The sequence below is a fragment of the Eptesicus fuscus genome, chromosome 9 (assembly GCF_027574615.1).
Source record: "Eptesicus fuscus isolate TK198812 chromosome 9, DD_ASM_mEF_20220401, whole genome shotgun sequence".
NCBI classification, from domain to species: domain Eukaryota; kingdom Metazoa; phylum Chordata; class Mammalia; order Chiroptera; family Vespertilionidae; genus Eptesicus; species Eptesicus fuscus.
The window spans coordinates 29,214,804-29,226,828 of NC_072481.1; the positions used below are offsets into that span (position 1 = coordinate 29,214,804).

The 12,025-nt window shown below is 39.5% G+C and overlaps 1 protein-coding gene across 1 annotated transcript in view; it reads right to left on the bottom strand.

The window, feature by feature from the left end:
* Positions 1-12,025, bottom strand: part of CCDC30 (coiled-coil domain containing 30) — a 75,990-nt gene that overhangs the window by 23,849 nt on the left and 40,116 nt on the right. Inside the window, exons 14-15 of the mRNA XM_054721249.1 lie at positions 11,281-11,460; positions 5,151-5,360 (exon numbers count right to left, since the gene is read on the bottom strand). Coding sequence (XP_054577224.1) covers positions 5,151-5,360; positions 11,281-11,460 — 390 coding nt within the window. The remainder of the gene's footprint in view (positions 1-5,150; positions 5,361-11,280; positions 11,461-12,025) is intronic.

A 12,025-nucleotide genomic window follows, 5' to 3' on the forward strand; every position in this document is an offset into this window, starting at 1 on the left:
TAAACCTACTTTTGCCCAATCCTGAATATATTTGTGTGTTCTCTTTTACAGCCATATACCATCCCACTGTAAGAATATACCATAACTTATTTAATTAACCTCCTACTGGTGGACATTTAGGTTAATTCCAATATCTTGCTATTATAAACAATGTCTCTAGAATAATTTATGAGGTGTGTATTTGCCAGGCAAAGGTTATTATTTGTTTGTTTGATAGATAAGGTCAAACTGTCCCTGTAGGTATTAGATCAATTTGCACTTCTAACAGCAATGTGTGAGAGTGTCTGGTTTCTCACATTGTGGCTACATTCATGAATAATATCTCAAAACAAAGTCAAAGTCTCTTATAAACCAAGCATCAATTAGCATATTGCCTAGCACCAGTAATAGGTTCTTTAATACCCTGGTCATTCTAAAAATAAGATTTATGGGAGAAACCAAGATGGCGGCATAAGGTAAACACCTAACTGTTGCCTACCACAACAATTTTGAAACTACAACTGGAAAACAGAGCGCACACCGTCCAGAACCACCGGAAAGCTGGCAGAGTGGAAACCCTACAACTAGAGAAAAAAGAGAGGGGGACGCTGAGCCTCAGGAGCTGTGGAGGTGCGGAGATCCGTGAGCGCGGAAAGGGCGGGCGGCTGAATACGCGGCAGGCTTGCTCGCGGCGCGCGCGGAGAGGGAGGGCAGCAGACGCTGCGTGGCTAGCTTTCTCATTTGGGAGAAAAGCAGGGCCGCCCGACTGCACTGAGGTCCAGCTGCGGTCGGGGAGAAACTGGGCTGTTTGGCAGCGGACGAGGCTTGAGAGCGGCCTTATCTCAGAGGCGCGCAGCCATTAATTCGGGCACGGAGGAACCGGCCCTCTAAGGGAGGCGCGGACGGAAACCAAGTTTGTCTGTGCCACCCTGAGACTCCGCCCCATCCAAGCTGAGCACAGCCCTCCCAGTGACTCAATTTCTCGTTCGGGAGAAAAACAAAGCCCCAGCTGGGGAGAAACTGGTCTGTTAGGCAGCGGGAGAGGCTCGAAAGCTGCCTTCTCTCAGAGGCGCGCAGCCATTAATTCGGGCACAGAGAAACCGCCCCTCTTAGGGCAGAGCAGACGGGAAAACAAAGCTTGTCTGCGCCACCCTGAGACTCCACCCCATCCAGGCTGAGCACAGAAGCTCTCCCAGCGGAGACACTGCTGATCCTCACAACCAACTGGCTTGGAGATCAATTCCCGCCAGTGATACCAACAATCCCAACCACTCTGAACTCCAGTTTCTGGGGACACGCAGGGGACCCAGACGCCTACGGGAGGGACTCTCGGCTGGTCGGAGAGTGAAAGTGACTTTTCTGTCGGTGTGGATGACACCAGATTTCAACCACACTCATAAGGGACACATTCAAGAGACAGACTCAGTGAGCACCAAAGCCCTACTGTGTCTCCAGCACAGCAATTCTTCCGTTATATAGACAACAGGCCCTCACAGCCAATTGGACCGGAGGTCAATTCCTCCCAGTGTACCAACAGCAATCAGGGCTTTTAACTTCACCAAGACTTTCCACTCAGCCCACAAAGGGGAGTACCAAGAGCGACCACCTAGGGTGATTGGGGAAGCTGAGCTACCGGCCCCTATAGGTCACCGACCACACAAAGCCACTCCATCAACACAGGGAGGCAGCCAAAATGTGGAGACATCGGAGTACGTCACAAGTAGGAGAGATAGATGAAAGCAAACTAATGGACGACACAGTGTTCAGAACCATAGTTATAAGGTTACTCAAGAATCTTCTAAAAACCGCTGAGGAACTTGAAGAGACCTTCAAGGACCTAAATGAGAATACTAAAAAAATGGAAAAGGACCAGTCAGAAATTATGCATACACTGTCTGAAATAAAGAATATACAGAGTAGACCACCGCATCCGAAGAGTCAAACCAAAGAGCTGGAATATGAAGAAGAAAAAAACACCCAACCAGAGAGGCAGAAAGAAAGAAGAATCCAAAAGTGTGAGGATAGCATAAGGAGCCTCCAGGATGGCTTTAAGCGTACCAATATCCGAATTTTTGGGGTGCCAGAAGAGAGAGAGCAAGATACTGAAAATCTATTTGAAGAAATAATGACAGAAAACTTCCCCCACCTGGTGAAAGAAATAGACTTACAAGTTCAGGAAGCGCACAGAACTCCAAACAAGAGGAATCCAAAGAGGACCACACCAAGACACATCATAATTAAAATGCCAAGGGCAAAAGACAAAGAGAGAATCTTACAAGCAGCAAGAGAAAAACAGTTAATTACCTACAAGGGAGCACCCATACGACTGTCAGCTGATTTCTCAACAGAAACTATGCAGGCCAGACGGGAATGGCAAGAAATATTCAAAGTGATGAATAGCAAGAACCTACAACCAAAACTACTCTACCCAGCAAAGCTATCATTCAGAATTGAAGGGCAGATAAAGAGCTTCACAGATAAGAAAAAGCTAAAGGAGTTCATCACCAACAAACCAGTATTATATGAAATGCTGAAAGGTATTCTTTAAAAAGAGGAAAAAGAAGAAAAAAGTAAAGATAAAAATTATGAACAACAAACATCTATCAACAAGTGATTCTAAAAATCAAGTGAATTAAAAATCTGAGGAACAGAATAAACTGGTGAACATAATAGAATCAGAGGCATAGAATGGGAGTGGATTGATAATTCTCAGGGGGAAAGGGGTGTCTGTGGGGGGGTATGGGAAAATCATACACCTATGGATAAGGACAACAGGGGGGGGGAGGGAACCGGGTGATGGGGAGATATGGGGGGAAAAAAGGAGAAACAATTGTAACAATCTGAACAATAAAGATTTATTTAAAATAAAATAAAATAAATAAAAATAAGATTTATGAATGTGAAAGAGAGATATATAATTTTATTTTAGAATTTACATGTTAGATTAAAAGTGTCATTAAATATTTTTGTTAGGTAAATATCCTTTTAAACTTGTTTACTTTTTTAAAAATATATTTTTTATTGATTTTTAGAGAGAGAGGAAGAGAGAAGGCTAGAAAGATAGAAACATCAAGGAGAGGGGAACATTATCAATGGGCTGCCTTCTGCATACCCTCTACTGGGGATTGAGCTGCAACCCGGGGATGTGTCCTGACCGGGAATCAAACTGGCAACCTCTTGGTTCCTGGGTTGACACTCAACCACTGAGTCACACCGGCCTGGCAAAACTTGTTTATTTATTTTTATAAGCCTTTGTGTCACCTAAGTTTGTAACTGGTACATAGTAAGAGTTCAATAAATATTTGCTGAATGATTAGATGTCAGTAGAATAGCTGTTCTCCCTCTATTGCATTCCTGACCCAACAATGAGTCCCTTACAATAGTTTGACACCACATTCCCCACAAACATTCAGTGAATGCCAGTGTATGGCAGGCCTTTTCTAAAAGAAGATCTTTCTGCATCAGCCCTAAGCCCTGGCACTTAGGACCTTGCAAAACCCACACACCATAGGAGAGGTGAAGAAGCAGAACGATTCAGGGCAATGGCAGAGGCCAGGTCTAGTTCTTTGAACTGCCCCATTTAGTTCTGTGCTCAGGGGAAATACTAACTTAAAGGCATTCAGTCTTAATTCCACAAAAGAAAGTATCATCCCATTGGCTTCTCTGTCAAGGACAGATGCCAAACTTTGGAACTCGCCACCCAATTTAAGAAAGAACATTTCCCAAACTTCTGAAGTCCATTCTGTGACCCTCGTAAATTATATCCCTTCCTGCTCCACCTGAGAAAACCAATATCTTGACTTTTGTGTCAATCATTTCTTTGCTTTTTCTTTTAACAATATATCTCTCTATATAGCATGGCTTTCATTTTGTACTATTTTGACCTTTATATCAGTGGAATCATACTGTGATTTTCCTGACCTGGTTTTTATTCAATATTACATTGAACTCAGCATGTACCTGTAATTAATTCAGTGTTGCTGTTGCATGCTGTTGTGCAAATATATAATTATTTATTCAATCTCATATCAGTAGGCATTTGGGTTGTTTCCAATTTTCTGCTTTTCCAAACACTGTTACCATGAAAATGGCTGAATTCCTGCCTCCGGATACGTATGTGCAGTGTAATAGTTTCCCTAGTGTGTATGCCTAGTAGTAGAAGTGTGGGGTTGTATAGTATATACATCTTGAACTTAACTAGAAACCAACACCAAACTGTTTTCCAAAGTGTTTATTTAGATTTACTCTTCCAACTGTAGTCAGCATGAGCTCCTACTGAACAAAACCCTCACCAATATTTAGTAGTGTCTAAATTTTAAAATTTACCAATCTTTATCAATTACATTTTTATGGAGCAATAACACATGCAGTAAAGTGTAAACTCAATACAATTTTACTTATAGAACCATCTCTCAGGCCAACATATAGAATACTTGTAGCACCACAGAAGATGCCCACATGTCCTGCATGTCCCCTCCCAGTTAAAAGGACTTACAGAGACAGCCATTAACCTATCACCATAGCTTAGTTTCTCTGTTCCTGAACCTCATATAAATGAAATTACACAGTATGAACTCTTTTGTGCTGGCTTCTTTAGTGAACATTAGGCTTTTGAGTTTAATTCAGATTGCTGTCATCTATTTCTTGGTATTATTAGTTTTATATTTATACAGTTAGATAAAATGGCATTTTTTAAAATATAAAATTTGACTTAGACAAACTTACAGATCAAAATGTGCACCTGTTACATCCTACTGCCACCTGGCGTTAGGCAATCTAAAATGCAGGGGCAATATTTCAAAATGGCTCATTTCACAACACAAGCCATTCCAAAAATTACAAAATAAAAATCATGTAAACACCAACCCAAATGAGAAGAGAATAGACTTTTAAAATTTGAATGTGTAAAAGAAAAGTAGCTTGGTCTCAGTTCTTTAAGTTACTGCTTTTATGAAACACCTTTATAGGTTTATGCAGTTTGAAAAAAATACACAAAATTTACTAGAATTATAGGAGCAGATGAAGTTGAAGGGAGGAAAGCATGAGGGAGTAAAGAAAAACCCTAGAATTCTATCAAGTTTGCATCATATCTATTTCTTGAAGTCCTTAGGGAAACGGGTTTCATTAGCAGTATCCAGTGCATGTTACTTATTAAGTGTGAAGATAATTACCTTTTCCTCTGCATCAGCAACTTTGGATTTCTCCTGAGCCAGCTTTTCTTTTAGGGTGTTCTGTGATTTAATGGTCTCGGCCTGTGTCAGTACTTCCAGCTCCAGCTCCTTGATTTTCTGCTGACAGTGCTTCCACTCTGCTGGGGGCGAAGAGCACATCCTTGCACTGTCTAGTAACTTCTGCTGGGCCTGCTTTAGTTCAATTTTGACCTAGAGGTGGGGAATAGATGACAGTGACGGGAATAAGCATGGAGTGAATGTGGATGTGAGCCAGAATAAGCAGCTTTCAAAGGAACACTGTCCCCCAAGAGCTGACGAACACCCATGTCATGTGGCTGATTTCCTCTCTGGAGCTGCCACGTGTCAGTAAGGTTTGCCAAGGTCTCTCTCTCCAGATGACAGCTGGACAAAGGGATTTTCCTCAGAGTTTCGATACCTGCATGGTCTAAATATTTTCCCATCCTTTTTTCTATCACTCCAGGCTGGCTTTCATTCCCACTACTCTGTGAAGCTGCTTTTGCTAAGGGCACCATTGCCAAAGTAAATCCAATGGACAGTTGACCTCTTAGTGGCATTCACTCCCTCCCTCTCAGAAAGTTCCCCTCCTCTCTTGGAGTCCCTGACACCAAACTCCCATGATTTTCACTTACCTCTCTTCTGTTCCTTATTGGTCTCTTTTTTTGACTGTTCTAATGCTACCCAACTTCTAAATGCTATTGGATTAAACTGGGCCTTGAGAGTGGATCATTCTCTCTCTTGGTTCATCCTCATGATTTAAAATAAGACACCACCTTTATGCCAAGTAACTGCCTAAGTGAAACTCCTTGATCTGCCCACATTTCCAAGATTGTGTTTTTTTTCCACCCTACTTTTTATATTATCAGATTTGAAGATTACATTTTTCAGAAAATAAACCATACATGGGGCTGCCATTTCTTCTAGTTTTAAGAAACTTGTAATGGAAATATCCTTCCATATCTGTCATTTAAACAACCTTTTCCACAATGAACTGCTTTTTGTACATATTTCAGTAATTGAGAAACTATTTAACAAGAGAACATAAATGATAGTTATACTTACATCAATCTCAGATGCAAACATATTGAAATAAGTCTTAAGTAGAAACCATCTTTTTTTTTTTTTAATTTCTTTATTGATTAAGGTGTCACATATTTGTCCTCATCCCCCCATTCCCATCCCACACCCCACCCCACGGATGTCCCAACCCCCTGTTGAACTTAACCGTTGGATAGGCTCATATGCATGCACACAAGTCCTTTGGTTGATCTCTCCCCCCCCCCCCCACCCTCCCCTATCCTCCCTCTGAGGCCCGATAGTCCGATCGATGCCTCCTTGTTTCTGGTTCTGTTCTTGTTCATCAGTCTATGTTGTTCATCATTTCCCCTAGATGAGCGAGATCATGTGTCACTAGAGATATACTTATAAGAACTGAATGTGAGACGAGCAATAATAGTTATGCTGACAGGCAAATGAATCAGTCTGTAGTGAGTTTCTTTCTGGACCAACAGTTCTTTAGAGACCCAATTTCAATGTCCACCAGTTTCTTATGTGTACATGTCAGCACTGACCCCTCAGCTCTGGATGGTGGACAAATGGTGGTAACGGAGGTCCGACTCCCTCTGGTTTGGTCTCGGCCGGACCCTCCAAGATTGTTTTTCTCTCAGTCTTCCTGATTATAGCCAATGATGTCACCATCTACCCTGTGCAGGCCAGTCACCTGAGTGATCCTTGAGTCTTCCTTTTCCATTATGAGCCAGTTCAGTGCAAGCTGTCTCTCTGCCTCCACCACAGATCTTGCATCAATCCATTTGAGTCGTTTGTGTCACGACTCTAGTCTAGATCATCATCTCTAGCCCTGACCATAGCAATAGCCTCAACCCCGGTCCTGCCATTTCCAGGTTTACTCCCTTCTAATCTGTTCTCTGCACAGCAGCCAAAGTGTTCTTTTTAAAACATAAATTGAACTACTTGACACCCCTCCTTTAATATTTCAGTGGCTTCCCATCACTCTGGGAACAAACCGCAGCCGTTTGCCTGGCCTTGTGTGATCCAGCCCTTGCCAACCTCTTCAAAATCATCCTGTCATTCCCCCTTTTTCCACTGACCTCCTGTCCTGCTGGTTTCTACTAGTAGAGTTTCCAACACACCAGACTCCACTCTTTCTTCTGCTAGAAATGTATTCCCTCCCCGCTCTCCTCATGATATGGTTGGTTCCTGTCTATTTTTCAGATCTTAGCTTAAAAGGCACTCTGTAAGAGAAAACCTCCATGATCATTTAATCTGAAGAGATCTCTTTACTTACTTCTTACTTATTATACCACATTTATTTCCTTCAGAGAACTTATCACCATTTATAATTAAACATGTATTTATCTACTCTTTTACATCATTCTTCCTCACTCTAAATTCCCATGTGTTTTACTCATTTCTTAGTATCCAACACCTATCAAAGTGCCTAAAGTAGATGATTAATCAACATTTACTGAACAAATAAATAAATGAATGAATGACATTCTAAGGAATATTAGAACCTGGTAAATGGACATAGTAGGTACGACTCACAGACAAAAATGCTGAGCTAGAACTTACTTCACTTTATGTAAAATAGAATTTCCTGGGCTCAAAACTTTTCAACTAATTAATAGGGATTATAACTATAATTTCCTCCACTTGTGACTTCTGCATATTAACCATTCAGATTTTATCAAACGAATTAAAAGTTAATAATGTTTAACTTCTCTAAGCATGTTTCTTCATCTGTAATATGGAGATAACTACTTAACTCATAGGACAGTTGGAAAGCTACACTTAATAAAACAAAGCAATGAAAGCATCAAGAATAGAAATAGCCACATATGTAATACTTAAGTTAGCTATTGTTCTTCAAGAATCACTTACAAGGAGACATATATAATACTTTAAACAATAAAGAATTTAAATAAATAAAAAAAGAATCACTCACAGAATATTACTATATTTGAAGTACAGAACTGAGGCAGATATTACTATAACTACTGTATGTTGGTTAGGCTTTCATATCAATGAAGTAGTTGAGATTCGTACTTTACACCATTTTAAATGAAAAAACTAAGTTTCAAATATAGTTGGCAAATGATAGAACCATGGTCTGAATACAAATTTCTGATTCTAGCCCAGTATTTAATACTAAACTGCCTCAAAATTGTGAAATGCCTGTATTTTAAAAATATATATTTTTATTGATTTCAGAGAGGAAGGGAGAGAGAGAGAGAAACGTCAATGATGAGAGAGAATTATCAATCGGCTGCCTCCTGCACTCCCCACACTGGGGATCAAGTCTGCAACCTGGGCATGTGCCCAACTGGGAATCAAACTGTGACCTCCTGGTTCCTAGGTCAACACTCAACCACTGAGCTCCATCAGCCAGGCAAAATGATTGTATTTTTAATTTATTAACAAAGCTAGATCTTGAAAATTCTAATAAAATGGATAAACTAGTGAAACTGATTAAGGGAAAAGCACCAAAGGACATAGTATCATGAAATTAAAAAGGACCATTGCTATATTTAAAATTTTTATGAATAAGTTTATATAAAAAATTTTAAAATTTAAATGAAAAAGAAAATTGTTTAGAAAAATACGATGTGCCAAAGTTAATACAAGAAGCATTCAGGGGCTGCTGGCATAAGGGCAATGTGCTATTTCTTTTCCTGGGTGGTGGTTACATGGATAATCACTTTATAACAATTTATTAAACTATACACTGAGTGGCCAGATTATTATGATCTCTGAACACATAATAATCTGGCCATTCAGTATATATATATTTTTTAGAGACCCGGTGCATGAATTCGTGCATGGGTGGGGTCTGGCCAGCCTGGCCAGGGGGAGGGGACATGGGCGGTTGGCTGGCCTGCTTGCTGGTTGAACTCCTGGTTGAGGGGAAAATTTGCATATTAGCCTTTTATTATATAGGATATACACTGAGTGGCCAGATTATTATGCATTCAGAGACCATAATAATCTGGCCACTCAGCATATATTTATGTTTTACGTACTTTCTGAGTGCTATATTTCACAATAAAATGGTTTAAAAGCAATTAACTATTATTATGCTTTTTAAATCAGTCTCATACATATGCTTAACATTAGCCAGACACAGAGTTTGGACATTTCTGGGTGGATTTTAAAAAGTGAGCTCTAAATTTGCAAAGCTGAGGTTTCAAAATGACCCAAAAATGAAGAGAGGAATGATAACTCGACAGAGGAAAGAGAGAAATAAACGTGGGTTTACATTCTGATTCCATATTTTTTTAGCTTTTCCATCTTGAACAATTTTCCCATCCATAAAATGCTGGCCTTTCAGGGTTGTGGGACGTTTATAAGGGACAAAGTGGACAAACTGTCAATAAAAGGTAGCTGACTATTGTGTACTCTGGCCTTGGGCACCAGGACAAAAACGGATATCTCATTACTGAAAAGGCCAATATTTTACCCCACCATGAAGGAGATGTAAAACAGGACAAAAATATCTTCTTTTACCAAGCTATCATTTACCTACAACTGAAAAAGTTGTTCATTAATTCAACAAATATTTCTAGGGTGCCAACCATATATAAAGCATCACGATCTGTGTTTTTCTGGTCATTGCACCTTGAAAAAGATGTAGTAGTGCTTGAATATGTTTAAAGCTGGACAACTAAAATGGTCTAAGAAATGCGGTTGAAGGGAAAGTTAACAGGCTGTCTTGCAAGAAAATGTGATGAAGATTTAGAATTTAACTTAAAACTATAAAGGCTTGAGGGAATATGATGAATATTCAAAAGATCATGAGGTTTATTCAAATAATCCTGAAATACTAGAACTAGAAGAGCTTAAGTTTGGAATAAATGACTATTCGTTTTCCTCTAGATCTGCCCTATTAGACTGTGAGCTCCTAAAAAGTACGGATCTTTCTTAATCTATTTTTATGTCACTTTTTAAAAAAATTGATTTCAGAGAGGAAGGGAGAGGGAGAGAGAGAGAATAGAAACATCAATGATGAGAGAGGATCATTGACCACTGCATCCTGCATGGCCCACACTGGTGACTGAGCCCGCAACCTGGGCATATGCCCTCACAGGGAATCGAACCATGACCTCCTGGTTCATAGGTTGACACTCAACCACTGAGCCAAGTCAGCCGGGCTTTTATCCCACTACAGCGGGGATGGGCAAATTTTTCCTATAATGGGCTGCCAGACAGTAAATACTGTAGCCTTATCAGAACTACTAAAACCTGCTATTGTAGTGCAGAAGAATCCATTGATAATATGTAAGCAAACAGATATGGTTGTTTTGTAAATAAATTTTTATCTATAAAAACAGAAGGCAGATAGGATTTGACCCAAAGTTTGCCGACCCCTGCACCAGGGGATAAGGACTGTGTCTGTTTGCCTATCATTAAACCCTCATATCAACAAGATCCTACCCAGTGTATGACTGATGCTCAACAGATATTTACTGAAAACAAAATCTTAGATAGGAGCTCACAGAAACTAGATACCTATATATTTATAGAACTGAACCACAATAAAAAGGAATTATGACTATTTTACATGGTGGTTCAAATTGAACATTTATGTGGTTTATACAATTTAGATGAATATGTGGATGGCAGTTTTAATATTTTCAAACAAGCATGTTTGGGGGATGGTTTTCTAACTTTAGATGCTCTCGTGTCAGAAAGAACAACTCTATCCTCCTATGAATTATACTTTGGTGCAGTTGATATTTGAGTCAACCAATAAGTCTAGAGATAGAACTAGGGCAGGACAACCAGGGTTTGGGCTCAGGTCATTGAAATTTAATGTGCTACAATTTTAGGTAATAATTTCAAGACTGTGTTACTTTAAAACTTTTCATATTTACAGGTTCACAACATACATACACCTTCAGCAGCAGAGAAACAACTGAGCTGTGTACCTACTTGGTAGGAAAAAGTTAAAAAAGTTAACCTGAATGCTCACATTGTCCACCCATCTATGGACACTATCATGAATTATAAAGTTGAGGAATTTTGATTCATTTTTTTCCCAGGGCCAATTGAGTAATTGAGACCCATCACTAAAAGATATGCCCACTAGAGTTACCTTAATGTTTTCTTCCTGAAGTAAGCTATTATGTTGCTTTAGATCCAAGTTCTTTCCCCGTTCATATCGGAGCTCTTTTTCAGCTGAGCTGCAGAGAATCTGGAGCCGGTGCAAATTCTGGCAAAGTTGTTGTACTTCTTCTTGCTTCTGGTATTTCAGGTTTTCTTTAGATGATAGATTCTAAAACAAACATTTGAAAAGAGAAACATGAACAATTTGAAAGAATATTGGTGAGACATGGGTTCCAGCTGTCGTAACCAGAATTGTCAGAATGTGATTATTCACATGTTAGTTGGTACATGTTTATATACTTGAACTCCCATTATATTAGAGTAAAATGTCAAAGAAATTATGTGAACAAAAGCAGTTAAATATAGATATACAAGTCCAGGGAGTGCAGAGAGTCCCAAACTAGATGAACTCAAAGAGACCCACACCAAGACACATCCTAACTAAAATGCCAAAGTAAAGACCAAGAGATAATCTTAAAGGCAGCAAGAGAAAAAGTTATCTAAAAAGGAGCTCTCATAAGACTGTGAGCTCATTCCTCAATAGAAATATTTCAGGCCTGAAGTGATTGGCACCAAATATTTAAAGTGATGAAAAGCAAGGACCTACAACCAAGACTACTTTACCCAGCAAGGCTATCATTTAAAATTGAAGGAGAAATAAAAGCCTCACAGACAAGAAAAAGCTAAAGGAGTTCATTATTACCAAACCAGTATTATAAGAAATATTAAAGGGT